Source organism: Pogona vitticeps, chromosome 5, assembly GCF_051106095.1.
Source record: "Pogona vitticeps strain Pit_001003342236 chromosome 5, PviZW2.1, whole genome shotgun sequence".
In the NCBI taxonomy this organism is placed as follows: Eukaryota; Metazoa; Chordata; class Lepidosauria; order Squamata; family Agamidae; genus Pogona; species Pogona vitticeps.
In genome coordinates, this window is record NC_135787.1 from 177056136 (window position 1) to 177078944 (window position 22809).

At 39.8% G+C, this 22809-nt stretch overlaps 1 protein-coding gene across 13 annotated transcripts in view; it reads right to left on the bottom strand.

Moving 5' to 3' along the window:
* Nucleotides 1-22809, bottom strand: part of BICD1 (BICD cargo adaptor 1) — a 120121-nt gene that overhangs the window by 19215 nt on the left and 78097 nt on the right. For 3 of the 13 annotated variants that reach the window (XM_072999917.2, XM_020792185.3, XM_072999922.2), the window contains exons 5-9: nt 21009-22100; nt 15570-15721; nt 12702-13019; nt 11287-11477; nt 7094-7204 (exon numbers count right to left, since the gene is read on the bottom strand). In XM_072999917.2, coding sequence (XP_072856018.1) covers nt 7094-7204; nt 11287-11477; nt 12702-13019; nt 15570-15721; nt 21009-22100 — 1864 coding nt within the window. The remainder of the gene's footprint in view (nt 1-7093; nt 7205-11286; nt 11478-12701; nt 13020-15569; nt 15722-21008; nt 22101-22809) is intronic. The other 10 variants (XM_020792189.3, XM_020792196.3, XM_020792192.3 and 7 more) reach the window with 6 other exon arrangements.

The window sequence follows — 22809 nt, forward strand, 5'->3', positions numbered from 1 at the left end:
TCTTTAAAACTGGAATTAAACAGAATCATAGCTATGACATCAAAATGCAATTACAACTTCAAGAGGCCTTATATTTGGCTGCTAAAGGCAAACAAGGAAGGATGCTCGCTCCTTTCATGCCCTACCTGGGAGCAAGATTTCAAACTTCCCATTCCTGGAAGCATCTAGCTGATCACTGGTGAGGACAGGATGCTTGACTAGATGGACCCTTGATCTGCTCCAGAAGAGCTCTTCAGAACAGCCCTAACAGTTATAGTATTACAGACAGTAACATTTCTATTGTAGACTTCTAGCCAGAGACATAACTAGCTATTTTGACAGCCAGGAAAGCAGCGACATCTCCCTAGCCACAAAAATAAAGGAAAACAGGAATGTGGAGCCTCTCCTAGAGAAAAATATAGATTATGTTTTTGAAAAATGAAAACTAAGGCTGGAAATTGTTGCCATTTGCTTTCCTAAGACTTATCAATAGATTCACCCCTATATTTTGGCACTCTAAATTTTAGCTGCCCCACTCTCGTTACAGCCCTTCTCTTGGGTCTTTCATACAACAACTAACCGTATCTTTTTATTTGTGATGCTATTCATGGCTTCCTTTCCAACAAGAGATGCAAATGTAATTATGCTGAAATATGAAGAATAATAATGTTACTTTTTCAAAAATACTGATTTTCTTTTAGAATAATTAATAAAATGTTGTAGAAAGAAAACATAGTTTTAATATTCCTCACTAAATCAACTGGCAATCTTGCCAACAGGTTAGTGTGAAGAAGGAGACACAGAAGGACAGAAAGGATTTAGAATGTTTTGCATTCCCTAACTTATACAGTACACAGCAATAACATTTAGTACTACGGTCAAAATCCTGCTCATATTTTATACGTGCATTAGGGGAATTGTACACCTCCACCACCCCCAGCACACTTCCCTTTGCATGATTAACCATGTTAACTGATCATGCCAACCAATTTCACAATCAGGAGGGGACAGGTTTACATGGTTGCCCTTGCACTATCACATAAGTGAACATCATTGTAACCCAAAACTGTGCATGCTCATATTAAAATGTGGCATTTAATTTCAAGACTTTAGGGTTTTGGTTTTTTTTTAAAGCTCATAAGAAATTAATTTTGATACCACTTCATATGGCATCAGTGTGAAGTGAAGTTTAATTTGTTGGACACATTCAAGTTTCTGTAAAAAATGTAAACAGACATGGGGTCAAGAGTTTAAAGGCAGATCCCAAAGCTGTTTCCAGAATATATTACATAACATATTTGAATTAATGCTGATAGTGGGAACAGCTCATAAAAACAGGACAGACAATACCTTACAAACAAGATTTTGCAATAGAAATAAAAAGGATACCTGAAACTGGACAAGAAATTGTTTGTTAATACTCTATAACAGCATGTAGAGGTTACTGCAGTATGATTGCAACCACAGTGGAGTGGCAGTTATACAACTAATCTAAGAACTGAGCTCGGCCTTAGCTGAAATCTCTAAAGGAGAACTTCAAGAAGAATCCGTTATTTAATTATGACCCATTAACAAGATTTGGTAAAATGTACATATTGCTTTGTTGCCAGTAAAATAATGAATTTTAATAAGGTGAATTTGTTTTATAAATTTCAAAATAAAGATCTGGAAATTAACAGTGAAGAAGAGCAGTGAATTTGTGGCATCACATTTATTAACTCATATTACTCAGCATGAAATGTATGGTCTCAGACTCATCTGTAATACTTGACAATCTAGCCAGACTAGAAGAGCACAAAGCAGTGGCACCAAGAGGTAAAAGTATGTTTATCTAGTTGGTTTGTTAACCCATTCAACCAAGTAAAGATCTTAGCAAAGTTTCCTTTTTCCATGCTGAAATGTTTTTGATAAAAGACTTGTAGCAGTTAAAATGACTAAAATAAGAATGAGACACACACGCACACTGAAAAAGACATGATATGTTAAGCTGCAGAGAAAAAATAATAATATAACATTGAAAAGGAAGAAATCAAAGATACAAAAATATATGACAGTGTTTATTAAAAAGCACTTTTTTAATTTCAGAGACTATAAAGTTAAATTAAATACAGAACGTAAAATTCTTGCAATTTGCCTGATCATTATCTTGATCCATGTGCTTTGTTAGACAGTTGACTACTACAGTGTACAAATATAATTTAAACTAGAGATGGCTCATTTGTTCTGGCAGTCTCTTCTTATGAGGGCATCACATACAGGAAGCCTCTGATTAAAAGGATGTAATAACTTTTTGTATATGAAAAGCCATTCTCCCAGAAGGCCACTGTGGAAGGTCACTTCCACAATCATTTTGAAAGTGCAAAAAGATATGAAGGGTTTCTTTTTTCCTAATTCTATACATTAAAATTAATTAGATGTATGTTTGCTAGTAGGAAATGGCATCATATTTTTGTAACAGATATTTAGACTGTTCAGCAGGGGGAGCAGCAGCAAAAGAATTGGGGATACACTCTGACCAAAAACTCAACACAATGACTTAGTAAAACATGGATAACTGTGAAAGGAGAGCTTAGAAAAATTACCTTTTAAAAAAAAAGATCAAAATGTGAAGTTTCTGGGCATCATCATCATCATTATTAAACAAATACATCTTTTTGAAGCTGTATAATAGGCGTAATTCTATTTTCTGTATATTGAAGCCACCTTTACTACAGTAACATACCATCCAACTTTGGGTTGAGACACATAGTCCAAACTGGACTATTCTGAAACCTGTATATTTCTCATCTTGATTTGTAAATTCTAAAAGGTTTATTTCTGTCTTAAATATTTCATATACCTTGAAAACCCTGTTAGGGTTGCCATAAGTCAAATGCAACCTGACAGCACATTAACAGACTGAGGTCCCAAATGTCTTACTATGAGAGGTCCTAAGAGCAAAACATTATGAATGAAGGCAATCTATCTGTTCTGGCACATTTTATCAGTATGGCCCAGATGATCTTCTAGGGAGCCAATACTCCACAACGCCTGGCTCTAAGCAAGGCCTGGTATCATCTACCTTTTAAGATGGTAATATCTATCGTTACTCTTTGCTGCATCATGTATATTTTGTTACACTAAAGGACGGTTTTCATTTCAACTGCGACACTCTAGCTCATTAAGCTAAACGACAGATTTATGCTAAACATAACTTTTCATCTCAGCTGGAACCAGCCTATCTGTGTCCAAAGCTGACAAACCAGCCAAAGCCTGGTTTAAAAAAACACCCTGTGCTATAAAGGCCACCAGAGTTTCAGTACTGGACCAAAGCATATCGTCAAACTACAGAAGGAGTGTAACTCTATCCACAACAAAATGGAATTGCCTCTTAGATGTAAGGACTATCTCACTATTGTGTCTCCATCTTGTGAAGATTCATATATATATATATATGAATCTTCACAACATATATATATATTCTCCTCAGACTGAAGAAGCTACTTGGATGAGCAGTACGTATATATATATATATATTAGCCTTCATCCAACTCTTTACCAGTCATCATTTCAGCTCCTGCATGGCTCACTAGAAACAGAAAGAGAATTTGATCCAGTCCTCAGACTGCTGAAACTTCGTTTCAAACCCTCTGATAACAGTCAACGGAGATTTTATACATGTTAACAAGCATGAGGTAGTAAGTTGTTGTGGAATCAACTGAAATTTCTAATTTTACAAAGATTTACCTGCAACGGCACCATTGGTAATGCCCTGATTGGGAACTCCTGAATATATCCCAGCAAAATCCCAAGTATATCCACTGAGAAAGCATGTCAGGGTTGCTAGTTTGATTACAGCCAGCCTTCTAGGAGCTCACCCAGTGACATTATGAGCATGTATTGAATGACCCCTGTCCCAAACAACTGTGCCATACCTAGTGCCCAGGTGACAGCATTCATATCTCCCTGCTAGCATAACCCTGACACGGTAGTTGTGCCCAATTTGACTGTTCATCCTCTTTCAGTAATGAGATGCATATGGCCACTGTTCTCCATTCCCAGCTAGTTTGTGCTTATCCTCAGTCGCTGAATGCCTTGGTAATGTGTTCCCGGACTCTCTTCACCCTGGAGTGATGCTCCTTCACAGCAACTTGTTAAAAAAAGTATCCTGTGCCATATATCTGTGAAGACTCTCAGTCATCCAGGCGAGGCTATCTGGAAGTTGAATCATGGCAATTGGACTTCTTTCTTATTAGGCTGAAACATTTCATTGCTCATCCAAGTAGCTTCTTCAGTCTGAGGAGAGTTAGTAGGAAACCAGCATGGAAGATATATCAGGGATCTCCTACCAACTTTCCTCAGACTGAAGAAGCTACTTGGATGAGCAGTGAAACGTTTCAACCTAATAAGAAAGAAGTCAAGTTGCACGACTCAACTTCCAGATATCCTGTGCCATGTTTGTACATACTGACATAATCTTCGCTGCCTTCTTGGATATTCTGGTAATGTCATCTTCCATGTGGTGGAGACACCAGAATATTTTCCACATTTATAAGCACTCTCAGTGAATACCAAACATACCACCAAACACAGGGCAGGCAATATAGGGATAAATCTCTCCAGTCTGCCATACTATGCAGTTTCCTTAGCAGCAGGGGCATTACATCTTCCTGCTTTTATGCACTGCCTCCTTCAACTGTAGTAATGTAGGACACTTTGACTTCCCATTATGTTCCTTCCCTCTTGCACTCTCCTTCTTTGAGCAAACTTTTGGTGATTAAGAACTGGGTACTTTTAGCCTGCTTCATCAGTGACTCCCTGACTATCCTGTACCGCATTGTCCTGATAATATTTGATAATATGTATATGACAGCCTTGGTTTTAACCATTGGCTCATTCCCCATAGGCTGCCAGGAATATCTTCCAGGTAAGTAAGCAGGCACCCAGAAGTGAGACCGACTGCCCGCATCCTTCCTTTAGTAGTCCATTATGTTTCTACTGTGGACACACAGAAAGATTATTTGTCATCTTCTTACCTGTGTAGAAATCAAGCTAGTTGCAGAGGAGTCTGCTTCGTTTCTGTTCTGAAGCCAGAGCAAGTCTCCACTGCCTGCATGCCGAGCATTAAAACACAAATGACTGCTAGAGGAGGGTCAAAATGATCTGTGAGTTTAGTGTAAGTTCCCTTGATTTCTGTGCTGGATGGAGGTGAAGCCCTGTCCCACATATCCACGACCAAAGTGCAGCCAATGCCAGGGATAAAAATTGAGCATTTGTATCTAACCTTCAAAGAGTTTTGTTTGCACACTTCTTACTTGTAAAAGGAGGGAAGAACACAATGTTCCAACATTATTTCCATTATGAGCAAAAATCAGATAATTTTGTTCAGGTTTTCACACATGGGGCAATGGAATAGAATTATAGACCTTGGTTAGAAATCTGTCCACACACACTTTAAAAACCAATTTAAAAAAGAAAAATATGAGTACTGTACATTTTAGTACTGCAGCATGACACAATTTCCAGACACTGGTTGATTAGTTCATATATTTTGTTTCCTTATTTTCTGTAAACGATGGTTGTAGTGCTAAACACACTTACAAAGGAGTAAACACTGCCGAATATATAGATGTGAACAGCTGGGAAACATTAAGAAACAGAGAAAAACATACACACCCTGCTTTTTCCTACTTCTCCTGCATTTTTCATCCTAACCCTTCACTTCACTATTGACATAATAAAATGGAAAGCATTTTGCTGCACAGGCTTAAGTCTGCATACAGGACTCTGGGGGAAGGGAGAAATAGCTGGTGGGCTGGTGATAGCAGAAAACCAGAGTGGGAACCCAATATGGAATCAGGAATGCAATTTGGCTAAGATCCAGTATGGCTTTTTCTCCTTCAAAATATAAGTGCTCAGCCTAAGCATGCATTTTAAAAAAAATTAATTATCCAAAAGTTTAAAATTGTTCTATCAGACATAGCTGGCACCTTAAAGAGATTCTTAAACTGATATATCAGTACTGTAGTCTTCTGTAGTTTGTACATCTGGCATGGAAAACAACTGCCTATTAATGATTGCAAGGCCCACCTTCTGAAGCAGATTTCCTATGTTCCAAACTCTCTGGATGCCTGTTACAGCCATTGGTTCCAACAGGCACCTATGACTACAGAGATTGTTTCCAGTTAGCTCTTCCTTTCTGAACAATGGATACATTGAGAATTGCTGCCAATGGCCCATGCACACTCTGGCAGCTTCTTGATTTTTGTGGCAGTAAGAAATCAATGTTTTGATTTGTTTTCTACAAAATTTATTAGCTAGGAAAAAGGAAGAATAGGAAAATCAGCCTGTAGATACTTCTGGTATTTCTGTGTTAGGCAATATCAAAGGTATATAGAAGGGCTTTTCCTTTTTGGATGGCCTACATTTAAAATAATTTTACAAAAATTTAAAATAAAAAAAATTGATTTCCTGCTTCACATTGCTTTTAACATCAGTGGGACAGTTGAAATCTGAATAAAATAAACATTTCTTGCATATAAGCCAGAAGGCATAACTAAATACAGTGGTACCTCGACTTAAGAACTTAATCCATATTGGGACTGCGTTCTTAAGTCGAAACGTTCTTAAATCGAAGCACAATTTCCTATAGGAATGCACTGAAAACCATTTAATCCATATCTGCTGTCTTTCATTCTTAAATCGAGGTGCTGTTCTTAAAGCCAGTTAATCTGTATCTACCACTAGCAGGTGATTTTTTCTTCTTCTTCTTTTTAACTAAGGTGAACCTAGGTCAAAATAAGGGCAGGAAAGTTTTTTTTTCTTTTTTCTTTTGGGTTCTTAAGTCGAGGCTCCGTTCTCAAGTCGAAGCAACTTTTTGCAAACGGAGCTGTTCTTAACTTGAATCGTTCATATGTAGGGATGTTCTCAAGTCGAGGTACCACTGTATGAGGGATGGTTGTGGTTTTTTCCCGTTTAGAAAAGGGAACACTGAGATATTAACCTCTTCCATTTGGAAGAAATGAAAATATATTTTCCACCTAAGGCACATCAGTTTTAGCTCAAACTTAGCACATTCCAAAACTGTAATTATCAGTGGTGGTGGAATTACTTATATGACCAAAAATGCCCCCACCTTGTATTCGGTAACATGTACTGGGCCTAGCTGCAAGATCCATGAAAATTCCTCTCAAGTGCTCCTCATGACGGATGTCGTGAGTTTGGTAACGATTCACTGGTGCCCCAACTTTTGAGAGGTAGAAGAGAGGCCATTATGAGCAGGATTATATGGGAGACATTTCTGTCAAGGCAACATTACAAATGACTTTTTTGATTGCCTCTCATAGTACAAAAATGTACTGTGGCTGCATTCACACATCAGACTAAGCCAAAAATTATTCTTAACCACTGAATGTTGAACAAGCCGAATTAATCTGAACAAAGAAAGTATGGCGAGTCTGACCAACTGCTGGTCTGTTTACTTTTCAGTTCTTTGTGCAGTTATCTAGATGGCATCCTCAATGCCCTAGCAGCAATAAAAAGAAAATACTTCTTCTGTTCATTTGTGGCAACTGGGAAGAATCTTTTTCTAGGCGGTGCATTTGTAACTTTGGGACAAGGGTGCCAATGCGGTTAAGAGTGTGGTTTTTGGGGACGTGTCTTATTTGTATGTGGAAAACGAGAGCATCTTTTGTGGAAGGTACATATGAAGAGTTCTGGCAGATACCACCGATGTGTTTGCATGGGGATTATTTTTCTCTTGGATGTGTGTGTAGGCTGAAGAGGTATTTTGTGGGAAGTGTTTTAAAATGTGTGAGATGTGCTATGCCTTTTCCATGCTGTTTGTTGGTTATGAAGACAATTTATTTATTTATTTATTTATTTATTTATTTATTTATTTATTTATTTATTTATTTATTTAATTTATACCCCGCCCCTCTAGAACATGTCTATGTACGGCTTCTGTGCTATGAGTTTTGTCTTCTTTTTTCTGAGCAACTCCAGTATTATTTTTGTGAAATTGATATTTTCTTCTGCTATGTAGGTGACATATATTTAGTCTCACAATTGGAGGTTGGGCCCCACCTCTCCCTGTGCTCAGACTCCTGGACAAACAGTTTGTCACATAAACTTTAGTCTCTGCAGTTTGCTTTTCTGGGTGTGCAGCTAAAGCAGAAAATGTGATTTGTACCCCTGTTGCAATTATACTCCAATTTGCCACAAACCCCATGGCAGCCATTTTGCAGTTGTGTGCATGGCTAGGGTTGCCACACTGCAGAGAAACAAGATGAAATGGTTAAATGTTGGTTCTAGGAAACTGCTTCGGAGTTGCTATGCTTCCCCAGATTTCCAGGAGAAAGATATATATCAGGGTGAGTGATGATGGAGAAACAGAAATACTGTTTTTTATGTGTGACGTGGCTTTAAAGTCTGGGAAGCTATCTCTGACCATTCCCAGCTGGTACCCAGCTCACTAGTTCAGCATGGACGTGTTTGTATATGAATTGTATTTGTATAATGTCAGCATACCAAAAAGCCAACAGCGAGAGGAGGAGAGTGGGGAGGGAAGCCATGGGCGCTTGCACTTGGGCCCATCATGCTATCAGGAATAAGGCAGGAAGCTGGCTGCAGAACTGCAACTCTTGAGCCTTTTTATTTCAAAAACCCTGACATCAGCAAACTGCTTTTACAGATTTACTTAGCAATGGAACAAAGAAAATGTTGAAAGAATGATCAGTAATCAAAGCTTTGTCCCCTTTAAAGGCTTATCATTTCCTACTGTGTGGGTATAACAGTCAAGGTTACATCCCTCCTTAGCTTAAAGCACTGCCTGCAGTAGCCAGTCCTTGTTGGCTGCTACAAAAGTACACCTAGGTCCCTTAAGGTCTTTCTTTTCATGCAAACAAATACAAGTGTTCTGGTATGGGCAGAATTCCAGATAAGGAGGAGTTGAGTACAGGAAAAAAAGTGTTGCCAGGGAGAATGAGGAGCATAGGGAAATGGGAGGAGGGTAAGAAAGCAACATCAGTTTATCCTGAGGAACAGCTCCTTTTTAAGCTGCTCTTGCCCCACATCTCTGAAGATTGGCAAAAAGCATTGGCAGCACACAAAAACACAGCAGGGGGAAAGGAGGATTCCAGGTTCTTACAGAACAACGAAGCATAGGTAAAGGTAAAGGTTCCCCTTGACAATTTTTGTCCAGTCGTGTTCGACTCTAGGGGGCGGTACTCATCCCCGTTTCCAAGCTATAGAGCCAGCGTTTGTCCGAAGGCAATCTTCCGTGGTCACATGGCCAGTGCGACTTAGACACGGAACGCTGTTACCTTCCCACCGAGGTGGTCCCTATTTATCTACTTGCATTTGCATGCTTTTGAACCGCTAGGTTGGCGGGAGCTGGGACAAGCGATGGGAGCTCACTCCATTGCGTGGATTCGATCTTACGACTGCTTGGTCTTCTGACCTTGCAGCATAGAGGCTTCTGCAGTTTAGCCCGCAGCGCCACCACGTCCCCTTACAACGAAGCATAGTGGGATATAAATCAGCTTCAAACTGGTTTTACATTGGTGCGTGCTGCCAAACCCCATGGTTTGTTTTATCTGGTAGTTTAACAAGCAAGGGAAGTGGGGGTTGTGATCCAAATCATTTGGAGGCTGTCAGATTGGAGAACTCTGTTTTCTAGATAATCAATGTGGTTCATGAAGAAAGTGACAAAGTTCTTCAAAAGGCAATTCCAGAAAATATAGTTTAAGATAACTCGCAGGAAATGGCACTATAATACTATTTACTGACTCAAATCCTGTTGCTGAGTTACATCTGTAGAAGGTAAACCATGTAATATGCAGAGGCTTGCTAGCAATGAACAAGTCCCTGCTTAAATTTCTGGCTGTGTGCCAAGGGCACACCCTTGAAAATTCAAGCAGAGGTTCATTTAACTGCCAGTGCTAAGCAAGTTATGCCATTTGCCTTCCATAGGCATAACTATATATTATGCCTGTGGAAGATACATGTCCAGTTTATAAAAATAAGCCCATCACTGTTCTACTTATGATGGGCATGCAAGAACTGCAAATGACCCTTTCTGGTGTCTTTTACTCACCCCTACAATGCCGAATTTACATTTACGTAGTACTTCCTCTATGGTTTGCCACTGTAAAGATCTCACTACATAAACAGACACTGATGGTACATCCAGGGTGAAATGTCAAGTTCCTCAATTCAACACAAAATGAAGCACAGTTACACTGATGGAAATATTTTCTGTTGTACTGTATCACAACACATTGTACCACATAAAACTTACGAAGTTTGTTCTTCTTTCTGACTTTTATTAAAACTTCACAATATCTTTTAAAAGACTGCACTTCTAATCACTTACTCTTATTACACTGTATTTTCCTTTGCAATTTCCCTTATTACTAGCGTTGTTGAAAGTGGATCACAATCCTCATGTGGCGAGACATCAGATTTGGAAATATATACCTATCAGTGCATAAATACCTCAAAATATATGTTATATAATGAAGTTGCCATGATAGTTTCATAAAACCCTTCTTTAATGTCACAGTTTTTTAATATAAATGTTATCATGTGGCTTGAAATGAGTCATAAGCAGATAAAAATTCAGTGTCTGCTACAGGAACATGGTTCTGGTTTGAATGATTGTTCAAGCCATGTTTTATGAAGCTTTGAATGGGTTTGGGGGTGCAAAACTTCTCTGCCTACTCCTGTTGTACACAGGCTTCAGCACTACAATCCTGGCTTGTATTATTAAGACAGGAAAACCTGAGTTAATGTTAAGTTAAAGTAGGAAGACAGTAAGATGTAGTTACATCCTAGATGAAATTCCAGAGTAGTTAACAGGCTTTTAAAACCAGTGTTTCCTGCCTCAGAGTTAGAAGAGAATTCTGGCTTACCAGGATCTTTGCACTGACGTCTCTGAACAATGGCAGGAGGGGAGAATGAACTAAGTGCAGGCTGATGATTTTTCACAGCTTCATAGTTTTATGGAGAGTCTATGAAGCCTTAAACTGGGCCAGAGAAAAAATCCCCTGAACTATCACTTAAATTGGGCCAGAGAGAAAAGTGAGCTTCTGAATCTTTTGTTTCTTTGAATAAACAAATCTAGAGGACACGTTGGCTAAAATCCTCCAACTGCATAGTCTAGAATGACTATGACGAAACAGTTCTGGAGCAGCCTGAAGATGCTCATCTATAAAAGACCTCAGAATGTGCCCAAATTAGAAACTGCATATGTATTGTTGGGACCGGATTCTATCTATACTCAGCAAATCATTTTGCACTACATGCACCCAAGGAAAAAATGTTTACCTGGGATGGCCACAGTTAACCTTTTTTCCTTGCTGAGACGGTGCCCATGGAAGAACTCATTCATGGAAGGGGGGCCCCTCAGAAGAAATGATTCTGTGGAGGTGTGATCAGGGGGGGTTCTTAATAAAGGCAGTAGGTGGGTCCCTGAAGTCCTGGGATGGCTCTGATCACAAGGGGAAGGTGAGAATAGTCTTGCAGGAGATCCAAGAAAAAATACATACGGAAACAAAAGAATTTTTATTTAATTATCGAGCAATGGCCCCTTGAAAGAAAATATCACATTACTGTTTTCCATCCCGAAAATCCCCCAATATGTTGCTACCCCCCAGCCCCACTGTTGCTCCTACCACACAGGAGTACAAAGTCATCACCCAAGAAAGCCTTGTTTAGTTAATTTAGAAAAAACAGTGCAAGCTTCTTAACCTTTGACCATTCCAAGAAAAACTCAGCTGCCAGGCATGCTAGCCCACTATCTAAAATCTACCTTTACTTCCTGATTTATACTGTTAAAATATTTTCTTCTCATTTGAGAAGTTTCCTGAGTGTTGCCAAGAATCTAGCAGGACAGAGTACATAACTGTGTGTGGCTAGGAGACCCACAGACTATGCAGGCCTGTGATAAATCGCCTGCTAGTTTTTCCTTCCAATTCTGATTCCTCAATTCATATTTTTAATGATTATGCAGTATTTAGGATCCATGAATACTTGCTTCAATTGCAAACAATATTTACACTTGACATTGATACTGAACACATAAAAATCAGATGGTGCATATTTATCTTTAAGATCTCCAAACAGGCAAAACCTCACTATGTTTTTCTCAAAGTGATGAGGCATTTGCCCACCAAATTCTACCTGGTACCATCATCCCTCTTGACAAGACAGACACAAAACTATATGAGACCCTGCAACCACTAAAATGTGTTTAGAGATCTTGATTTAAAAGTTGTTTAGTTTTTGAACATTAGTTCGTTTACCAAAAATATTGAGAAGCACATTCAGGCAAATAGACTCCTTCCCCCATTTCATTACTGGAGGAAAAAAGCCAGTTTTTCAGCACCAATTTTTAATAATAATAAACTTTGAACATTTACATGATGTGTTCCCTCTGGACTTGGATGTGCTCTTGGACATAGCCCTTATTTCACTAAATGTAAAGAAGGTACATTCAAGACATAATGCTGAAATGCTGACAGACTATGATTTATGGCCTTATCAAAAGGACATGAAAACATTATGGGCAGGTAGAATTAAGTGTCAAGATTAACATTTTGAAAAGCCATTATTTCTCTCCTCCCCACTCCCAGCCTCTCATTATACCCAACCAAATATATATAATCTATTTGCAATTCAGTGGATGACCTTATTTCAAGTCAGGCCACTGCACTCTACTATAAAGACGACTGCATGCATACCTTTTCCTCTGAGTGCCACTGCTGACCAGTATGTTTGGTTGCTGTGGGCCCTGACTATGCAGGAGGAAAGTGTCTATGGTTGGCACGGTGGCTGATGCCTCCTCACTTACTTTAGGGCTGCCGATCTTGCTCTTTCCAAGTTTGCCTTTGCTCCGCCGGGACTGCTCATGATCAAACTCTAAGTCTTCCAGACGTTGGGTGAGGGCGAGTTTTTGCTGGATCGCCATCCGCAGCAAAGAGTTTAGTGTCTTCTTCTCATCCTCTGCAGCTGCCAATTGCCTCTGCATCTCATCCAACTGTGTGACATACTCATCACACCTGGAGGAAACAAGGGAAGAGCACCATCATGAGGAGACAGTGTCATCTTGGCAGTCACTTTTTCCCTCAGCATTACAAATAGAGAACAGTCTGCATGACTACAGAGAGAACAATCTCCAACAGCAACGTATGCAATCATGGCAGTTGTCAAAGAACCTGCTATTCCCACAGTAGCAGACGAGGTTGCCAGTGGCCACTGGTTTATCTTACGTGCAGCTCAGATCAATCTAATGCCATTCCATGGGAGGGGGAGCAGTCACTCTGCCTGAATAAGTTGTCAATGGCATCTCTGTCATTGACCTAGTCTGAACTTTTCAGAGATAAAAAGCAATACAAAGCAGAAATACCTTTAGGATAAACACCCGTAAGATTAAAAGTGGCTTAACAACTGGAATATTAGACTAACTACTTTTATGGTGCACTGCCACCACTGAATGTAAGAAAACACCCACTAGTACAGTGGTACTAGTACATCTTGGGTCCCAAAATGTTTTTGGACTACAGCTCCCAGAAATCCTGGCCAGTACAGCTAATGGTGAAGGCTTCTGATATCCCGGATCAGGTTCAATGTTTTGACACTCACATACAAAGCACTCCATGGTTTGGGCCCATGTTACTTGTCAAAGTGTCTCTCCTTAATGTCATCTTCCCGACCCACAAGACCATCACTCTGGGTGGTCACCCTGAGGGAGGCCCATAAATTCTCTACAAAAGGTAGGGCCTTCTTTACAGTGGCTCTAACTTCATGGAACCAGCTTCTGGAGGAGCTCCATGGGGACTTTTAGGAAGCAATTAGGAAACGGATTGGTTTTCAGGGAGACTTTCCACACAGAGCCCAGCTGATCACATTTCCTCCTTTTTTCTATCTCCTACTCTTCTTCCCTCCCCTCTTTTCCTCCATCTACTCTGGGATTAGTCGGTGCCATCTGACTTTTTAGGGGTTTGTTATTGGTTTTAATATCTCTATTTTTATTTTTTCTTTCTATTTTACGAGTTGTAACCCGCGCAGAGCAGTGCTGTGACGCTAATGGAAGCTGGATACAAATTGGATAAATAAATAATTTTAGTCCAAGAACATCTGGGGACCCAAGGTTGGGAACCACTGCACTAGCAGATCTACTTAGGGGAACCAGAATAGCAAGGAAAGAAGCAATTTGAAATTGCACTATTTATTTACTTTGAGTCTATTTAATTAAAAAAATATATGCAGCTCTTGATCATATTAGATTAAAGTATGATATATTAAAAACGCACTTCTATTGACAATTTCTCCATGCAGCACACTCCATAAAATTGTTTCCTCAGTTTTCTGTCCCTTCCTTCCTGTAATAGATTGACAAGAGGTGCCACTAATCCGGTTCGCTGTCCAGTAGCATAGGGACAGCGACTAAACTTTTTAATATAATGATGTAAAGAACTTTTAGAAATTAAAAATGGAAATGACATTTTAAGTGAATGTGTTCTTAAGACAGCAAAAACATTATGTCACCGTATTAGTCACTGACTGGAGTGAAGCATATTTAATTATACTGAAAGCAGAGTCTCGGCTTACAGGAATTCTCATTATGAGCACAAGCCAAGTGCTCAGACGAAAGACAGATTGTTCTGCACTTAAATGGACTTTGATACTATCACTTATACAGAGATCAAATCTTTTTATTCCCATGACTACAGTTGTTAATGCCTACTTTAGACAAGATACCATAAAATAAACCAGAATGAGATAATTATGGTATCTCACCCACAAAACACACAGACTAAATGGTTGAAGCTTTCATATTTAAGAGAATAACACCCAATGGCCAAATCCTATTGGTCATTTATATGTGGATAAGTTAAATTGCATAACTCACAACAGCGAACTGCTGCTAATGAATGCCAGTTGTGTTAAAAAGCCCATGCCTGGTTGCACAATAGGTGGACTGGGCAGGAATGGACAGATGCCTCTACTCATGCACTAAACAGTACACCAAATAAGAGTTTCCTTTTAAATCGGGGATATTTGTACAAGGTGTGAGTGCACAGGTTGTCTCCATCCAACCTACAGTCTGCAGGGTTTCATACTTATACTTCAAGACTCTCCCCCCTGCCCTGCCTGAAAACTGGGCCCTCAAATAGTCCTAACCAACATTCACTTTTTAAAATTCCTTATTTATACTCACTGGTAGGACAAATGAAAGACTACATATTTTGCATTCAAGATCCCATGTTCAATCCCCAACATCTACAGTTAAAGCTAAGATAGACACATATGAAATTCATTGAGTCCCTGCCTAACAATGTCTACCCAGACACAGTTAGACTATAGCGGCAATGAGCCCCATCCAGTGGTAAGGGATGACTGGAGTTGTAATCCAATATATCTGGAGGTCAGAAGTTACTTAATTGCTCATTACTGGTGCAAATAATACTGAGCTTGTAAGGCAGCTTTCTATGTTCCTAAATGTTCAGAATGCATCACACATGAACATATGAGAACAACGCGAACATGCCACATTGGAGGGGGCCAAGATCCTGAATTATGTTGGTGGCAAGGATTGTTTTCAATACCTGGTTGCAAACATGGCTCTCAAGGATGAGAAGGTTGCTGCATCTTCTTTCAAAGCCTTTAACTCATTGCGTAATTTTGTCATGGTTTCTGTCACCATGGCTTTCTCATTCTCATATTTATTCTTCAGATTAGCTAGGGCCACTTCAGCTGTCTGAAATAAAGACACGGGGATTACACGGATTTGCAATGAACAGAAACTAAAGTGACAACCTAAGGTGCCAGGGTTTGCTCAGTAATATGATTGAACCTACTTACATTTACATTGCACGTATTTTCATCTGGGTCACAAAATACAACTTGAATGCACAGTACAGTACTTGAAACATGGGGAAGAGATACCTATTTAGTCTCTTGCAGTAAAAATGAAGTCCTATGGTATCTTTATGACTAACAGGTTTCAGATGGCAGGAGCTGTCAATTGACTATAGCCCAGCACGTCAGGTTCGGCAGCCTACAAAAGCTCATGCCAAATAAAACTAGTTAAAGGTGTCATAGGACTCTTCGTTGTTTCATTGTCCGGAGAGACACAAGAATAGCTGAGAAAGACTTTCATCTCCAGTAGCCCATTCTTCTTTTGCCACACAGTTGGCTGCATTCAACTTAGTGTTGTAGCAGTTTTCTCTTTAGAAAAAAAAACACATGGCTATATAATCTATTTAACAGATTTAGCAATGGGTGAATGCCTTCAACCCTCCGGAAAAAAGCTTACTATATGCCAACAGTCTTTTTCAGAAGAAAACAAGGAGTACATTTAAATCTTTAAGTATCTGATTGCCCAGTCCTTTTAGCCATTGAGATAAGCAAACACAAGGGATGACTGGTTCACTGCTTGAATGATCGAGGGAACAGAAGAAGAACTACAACAGGATAGTCCAGTGGCTTAAGCATCTGGATGCAGAGCCAGAGGCTGGGAGTTCAATTCCCCACTTGTGCTTTCTTGACTGGGGCTGGACTTAATTATCTATAGGATCCCATCAGCTCTGCCGCTCTAAGATGATGATGGTGATAATAAAGCCTAAAAACTCCACTTTATGACTTCCTCTAATTGAAATGCAAACACAGCCTTCTAGGGACAGCAGCTAAGAGGTTCATACCAGCAGAATACAGAATAATTTCCCATCTGATTATTCAGAGGAATTGCTCCATCATAAGCCTCCAGGGGCCAGGATTCTTCTCTAAGCACACACACCATAGATCCTTTAACAAACAAAACAGCTTTGTGGAAAGCCATTAAGTGACATTCCAGTTCACTTCTGGTTGTACCAGAAGGATCTTATGCAGCCTGAAGCAAACAAAAGATGGATGGAAATTGGCTCCAAACTTGCCCACCCTGGTTTTGCTGCTCCCACTGGCAGGTCAAGAAAGGCAGGAAGAGCAACCAGCACAACTATTTTAATTGCACAGAGAATCCCAAAGCAACCAGTACTTTCTCAAAGATACTGTTGTATAGAATAATACAAATAAACAGCTTTCATTCCCAACAGCAAGAAAAATATAGAGAAACATTCAGTTCCCAAGAATGAGATAGCATGTTGCAAAAATTTACAAAATCACAAAAGGCAAAACCAAAGAACACTTTTTTTTTGCATTTAGGATTGATAAGAGAATGACATAAAATCTAAAGCAAAGCATAGCCCTCTCCAAGTAGTTTACTATTTAATTATGCAGGCTACACATTGCCCTCCCAGAAAGCTGGGCACTCAATTTACCAACCTCAGAAGGATGGAAGGCTGAGTCAACCTTGAGCTGGATATCTGAATGCATTGGGATCAAACAGGAGTGGTGAGAGGAGTTTTGACTGCAGTACTACAGTTTAACCATTGGCTCCCTAAAAGGTTCTTGCCAAAAGATTCTAAAAATGCCCTTTAAAAAGCGTTTAAAGTAAACAGAAAAATTGCTCATTATGCTCCAAAGTAACATTGTTAACTATTTATTACACTTTACTATAACTTTGGAATTCCTTGTAATATTACCTGTTACTCAAAAAGTAATTAGTTATAGGAAACTGATATATAACTAGTTACTTGCAAGATCTGTGGACTATGATATGGTCTAATTCTTGGATTATACTGTGCCTTGCACTCTGTCTTGTGCTCTGCTTTAGGCATTTAAATTTAGATGTTACAGCGGATGATATTTTGTAGCATAAACCAGCAGGTTGTACACTCAGAGATTTTGTATAAAAGGCACTAGCAGGATCCCTTCGGGCAGGGAACAAGGCAGCGATATGAGCTGGCGGTGAGCCCTGGCAGTCGCACTGCAGGAGGTGATCGGACGGCGGTGGCGGCAGTCAATGGGCAGCTGCAAGAGGCGGCCGAGAGTGGCTGCTCCTTTGCCTCCACCTCCTTCCATGTACAAAACGACCCTCAATTTTTCCTCTAATGATTTAAGGAAAAGTGTTGTTTTATACACGGAAAAATATGGAATGCTTCTGGCAACCCAACAGACACTGTAGACAATCACCAGATGGCCAATAAAGAAATCGCATAGATATTGGAGAAGCTGTATTCTCTCTGTCAAAACAAGACTAGGAACAGATTGTGGTACTGACCAATATAAAAAAATTAGAATAAAGCTGAAAAAGAATACTAAAAGAATAAAAGTGGCAAAAGATAACATTTCTGATAAATCTAAAGGCTATATAAATATCTATTACTAAATTCATTTGACCATGAAACAGAAAAACCATGGCTTAACTTCAGATATATTATTAGGGAAGAATGCAAAAAGACTATTCTTATATTCAAAACAGGGTGGGGGAAGCCTAGGTGGATGACTGAAGACTATTAAGACAGGCAAAAAGCAAAGTACAGTGGGGTCTTGACTTGAGAACTTAATCCGTATTGGAAGGCGGTTCTCAAGTCAAAAGGTTCTCAGGTCAAATCTGCATTTCCCACAGGAATGCATTGAAAACCATTTGATCCGTATCTGCTCTTTTCCGTCCATAGAAACTAATGGGAAGCTGCTATTCTGCCTTCGACCACTAGAGGGGGATATTTTGTTTCTTTTTTTCTTAGGTCAAGAAAGGTTCAGGGAAGGCAGGGAAAATACAGTCCAGGCAGTACCAGGCAGTCTGAAGACTCCCAATCCACTCTCTAAACGCTGGGAGGAGTGAGGAAGCAGACAGGCACCCTTTTCACTGGCCAACAGTTAACTGAAAGTTCAAATTTTGCACTTTCCCTGCCTCCCACGTGGTTTTTTTCAGTTCTTAACTCAAATCTAAGTATGTAAGTCAAGTCAATATTTTCCTATGAGAGTGGTTCTTAAGTCAAAATGTTCTTAACTCAAGCCGTTCTTAAGTCAAGACCCCACTGTAAAAGGTGACAGAAATAGGGCCACAATCCTAAATGCAACTTTTCAGCATCTGTCACATTGAGACAAAGAGAATTACAGTACTGTATTTCAATTACAGTGCAAAGAAACTGAAGAGAAAAATAGGAGCAGGGAGAGGAGGAAAAGCAGTACCAACAGGGTGATCTGAAATTCTCTAGTATGTTCCAATAGGCACTGCATATTTGTGATATGTCTAGTCCCTCTTCCTGTTCAGAATCCAGACTGCATATCAGGCATTTTTGCTCTATATCAATAAGTCTTTATTGTAACACACTGATCATCACTTTGCATGGTAAATTAATATAATGTCCTATAGTTATTACGCTGCTTTCTGGAAGAATTTAATGCATATTGAATGTTTCCAGTCTATGGGCCATTGTTTTGTTTTCCATATTTGTTGACATGTTCTTGTAAGGATTTTGGCAGATTCAGTCTCTGCAGAGCATCCCTGGATTTTTTTTTTGATCTTACCAGTATGTAAGTGGGGGTTAAAATGGGATGCACCAACAGCTACATCAGTACAGTGATGCAAGCTGCAACTCCAATCTTAAGACAGCCAGATGAGCAAGCTGGGGCAGGAGGACACATACACAGCAAGAGATGTTTTGACAATTTTTATCAGTTTTCTTCACTCACCTGAACAGGCAAGCCAGTTCTAAATAGAAAAGTGGCTTGCTAGTTCTTCATAGCTCTGTGTAGGATCGTGACCATTGATCACTGTTATGCTGATATCGCATATTCAGAAGACGGGTGCCAATAAAAGAATTTCATACAGGATATTTTCCAGATCTCAATGTTTTAGATACAGAGCCTCCAACTAATGCAATATCCATAAGCCTTTGCAAGCTACCATTTATATGAATGTGGGTATCTGTAACGCAATTATGAACATACAGCAAAGCTACAATTGTGTTATGTTCATTTGCTATGCAGTAGTAACAGTCCCTGAGGTCAAGGTACATAATTAATAGCATATTATTGGAATTGTTATTTCCAGATATATAGCTTTGAATAAAGAAACTAAGCACAAAGACAGATAAAAGCAAAAACATGTGTTAAATATTTATACCCGAGACCCACCTTTTTCATAGGACACTAACAAGAAGCTACAGTATCCTATTTCTCAAGGCAATGCTAGAGTTTTCAATAGAAGTTCTGCTGACTGGCCACTAGAGAGCAATCCTGCATCCCATATTAATAGCTAGATCTCAGTATTTTATCTGTAGTGTGTGTTAGAAAGCCTGTAATAATTTTCACTGAATCATGGAAATTCAAACCTTAATGAAAGATCAAATTTTTCCTACTTAATTCTCCTATACCTTTAATTTATTTGTTTAACATTGTTTAATTGTCAAATTCCAAATAATTTTGCTATTCTTCCATGTAGTCAGAATATTGGCTTATCCATCTTTTTACATCAAAACATAATCTCCAAGAAGCAAGTGTCATAGTGCTGTGAAAAATCTTTCTTACTAAGTTCTAGTCTTCTGAAGTTCATTAGCCCTAAATATGAACAGGACTATCATCTTACATTGTCTTTATGCAGTGCACATCTGTTTAAAGCAGCCTGAAAAAAGAAAACTGAAAAACGTCAATCACAGAATGTAAAAACCTACAATATATGCAACTGTTAACCCCAACTAAGAGCAGGTCTCTCAAATCAGCTGCTGAATAACTCAGTGTCTATATGAATTACATTGATTTAATACATCTCCTGTACTTGTCGACTAGCATGCAACTGTGCTTAGGTTAGAATGTTTCTGTGAACCAATCCTACCAAGGACCTTAAAGTGGGCAAAAAGTAAGATTATTCGTCCTGCAAATAATGGGGGTTCAGAACCAGGAAGGTGAAGTCAGACACATTCAGTTTCTTGAACAATTCTCACTATGAACTCTTAAATACAGTTTTGGCTAATCATTTACATGATTATAAAATGCCTTGATGACATTAATTAACAGATTACTGAAAGTTAGTTTAGAAATCATGTCCTGCAATTAGGCTTTAACACACGTTGTTTGTTTCAAAGAAATCCTGGAATAAAACCAGATTGGTTACCAGCAATAAAACTAAATTGATTTGCAGTGGGCTATTAATAATAGCTTACCTGCTTGTTGGCTTTCAACACGGCCCTGAGAGTTGCTATCTGCTCTCGTTTTGTACTCAATAAGGACTTTAATTTCAGAATTTCTTCCATTAAGGCCTCCTTGTCTTTATCAATCATAGGTACTAGTTCACGGGCTGCTGCACGCTGCCGAGACAGCTGCAACGACCTGTCTACAGCCTTCTGCAAGTGCTTGATTTGGTCCCTTATTATGGCATTCAGGTTGTAAATGTTCATTGGCTCTTTGCGAATGTCACTGGTGTCGGAAACTGGGGAGGAAGGAGGGGCTGTGATAACAGGAGAAATTGTAGGGGTCTTTGTTGGACTTTGCTCTTTATTAGCTTCTGAGCAATCTTTCGAAACCTGTTCAGTCGGTGTCCTGGCCTCCACTGGGGACGCCATTCCTCTCCTGGCAAGCCGTGGTGAGAGGAGTCCTCTTGGATCATCAGGTCCCTTTAAGCTCCCACTTCTAGTAACTCTACTTTGCCTGTAATAGTCCAGCATAACCCTATTGGGAGTTTCATTGTTACAGAGACATACATGATGATAGAGCTGTGCAAGCTCTTCACTGAAAGTCACCAGCTCATCCTGGGCTGTGTTGAGGGTATTATGGTTCTCATTTGCAACGCCTGTAATCCTTTGCAGTTCCTGTTCCATCTGCATCATTTTCTCATGGCTTTCCTTAGTGGACTTCTCCAGATTTGTCACTTGTTCATCATATAGCTGGATCCTACTCTCATACTTGGCCTTTTCTTCAGTGTAGTTTTCAACGCATTTGTTGTATTTCTCTTTTAAGGCCTTTATTTCAGCTTTGAGGTCAATCACCTCTGTAACAGCTACCTTGTATTTGCACTCTAGAATCTCTAAGCCATTGATATCCACTTCATAATCATGAGTTTCTTCACCAGAATCCCGGCCTTTCTCAAAATCTACCTCTTTCAGCTCTTTGTTGCTCTGCAGACCCCTCATGGCATTGACGTGCTCAGTGAGCCTGTGAACCCGTTCATGTTGCTCTGTGAGCGCTCCCTTTGTGTGCTCCAGCTGAGTCTGTGATTCCTGAAGATTAGCCAAGAGAATGGCTTTCTCACGTTCCACCTGCAATAACACAGAAACAAACATATTAAAGGGGGGGGGGAAGGCAGGGGTGCAAAAGTAGCCCCCTGAACAAAAACAAAACAAACACCTCAGCTTGGCATCGGGAACCTCAGCAATCAGCGAACAGCCTTCTCTTCCAGTAGAGGTGGGAACAAGCCACTGGTTCCATGTGGTTTGTTTCCCAGCCAAATGGCTGATCCACGATCTTGCACCTCGTCCCCTCCAGGGGGCAACCACCCAGAGGCAGCACCTGGAGGAGGTGAGTTTACAATACTGTGCAGCAAGGCTGTAGGTAACAGGGAATGGAATGCAAGGGCAAGGAAGTAAGAGGACGTTGCAGAAGCTACCTAGTAATGAAGGGGAGTAATGAATGGGAACTAAAGAAAGGGAGGCGTACTATGTGGAAGCAGCACATGAGGAAAGTGTGTCAAAGGCATGGAGTTAAAGGAAGGAAGACCGCAAGGAGAAAATAGGACACAGAGAAGAGAGGGCAATGGTTGGTAGCAATGATGCTGCCACAGCTGGTGCTCTCCCCCACCAAGTTTTCCCCTTTTCAGATTCTCCCCTATGGCATCCTGGTATTCTGCTCTCTGTCTCTCTTGCTTTCTCGCTGTCTCTCTAACATTATGCCCTCCTTTCACAATGGTATTCTTTTTATATCAGCAATTCCCCTTGCATGCTCTTTACATCACAGTGGCAGCTGTACACA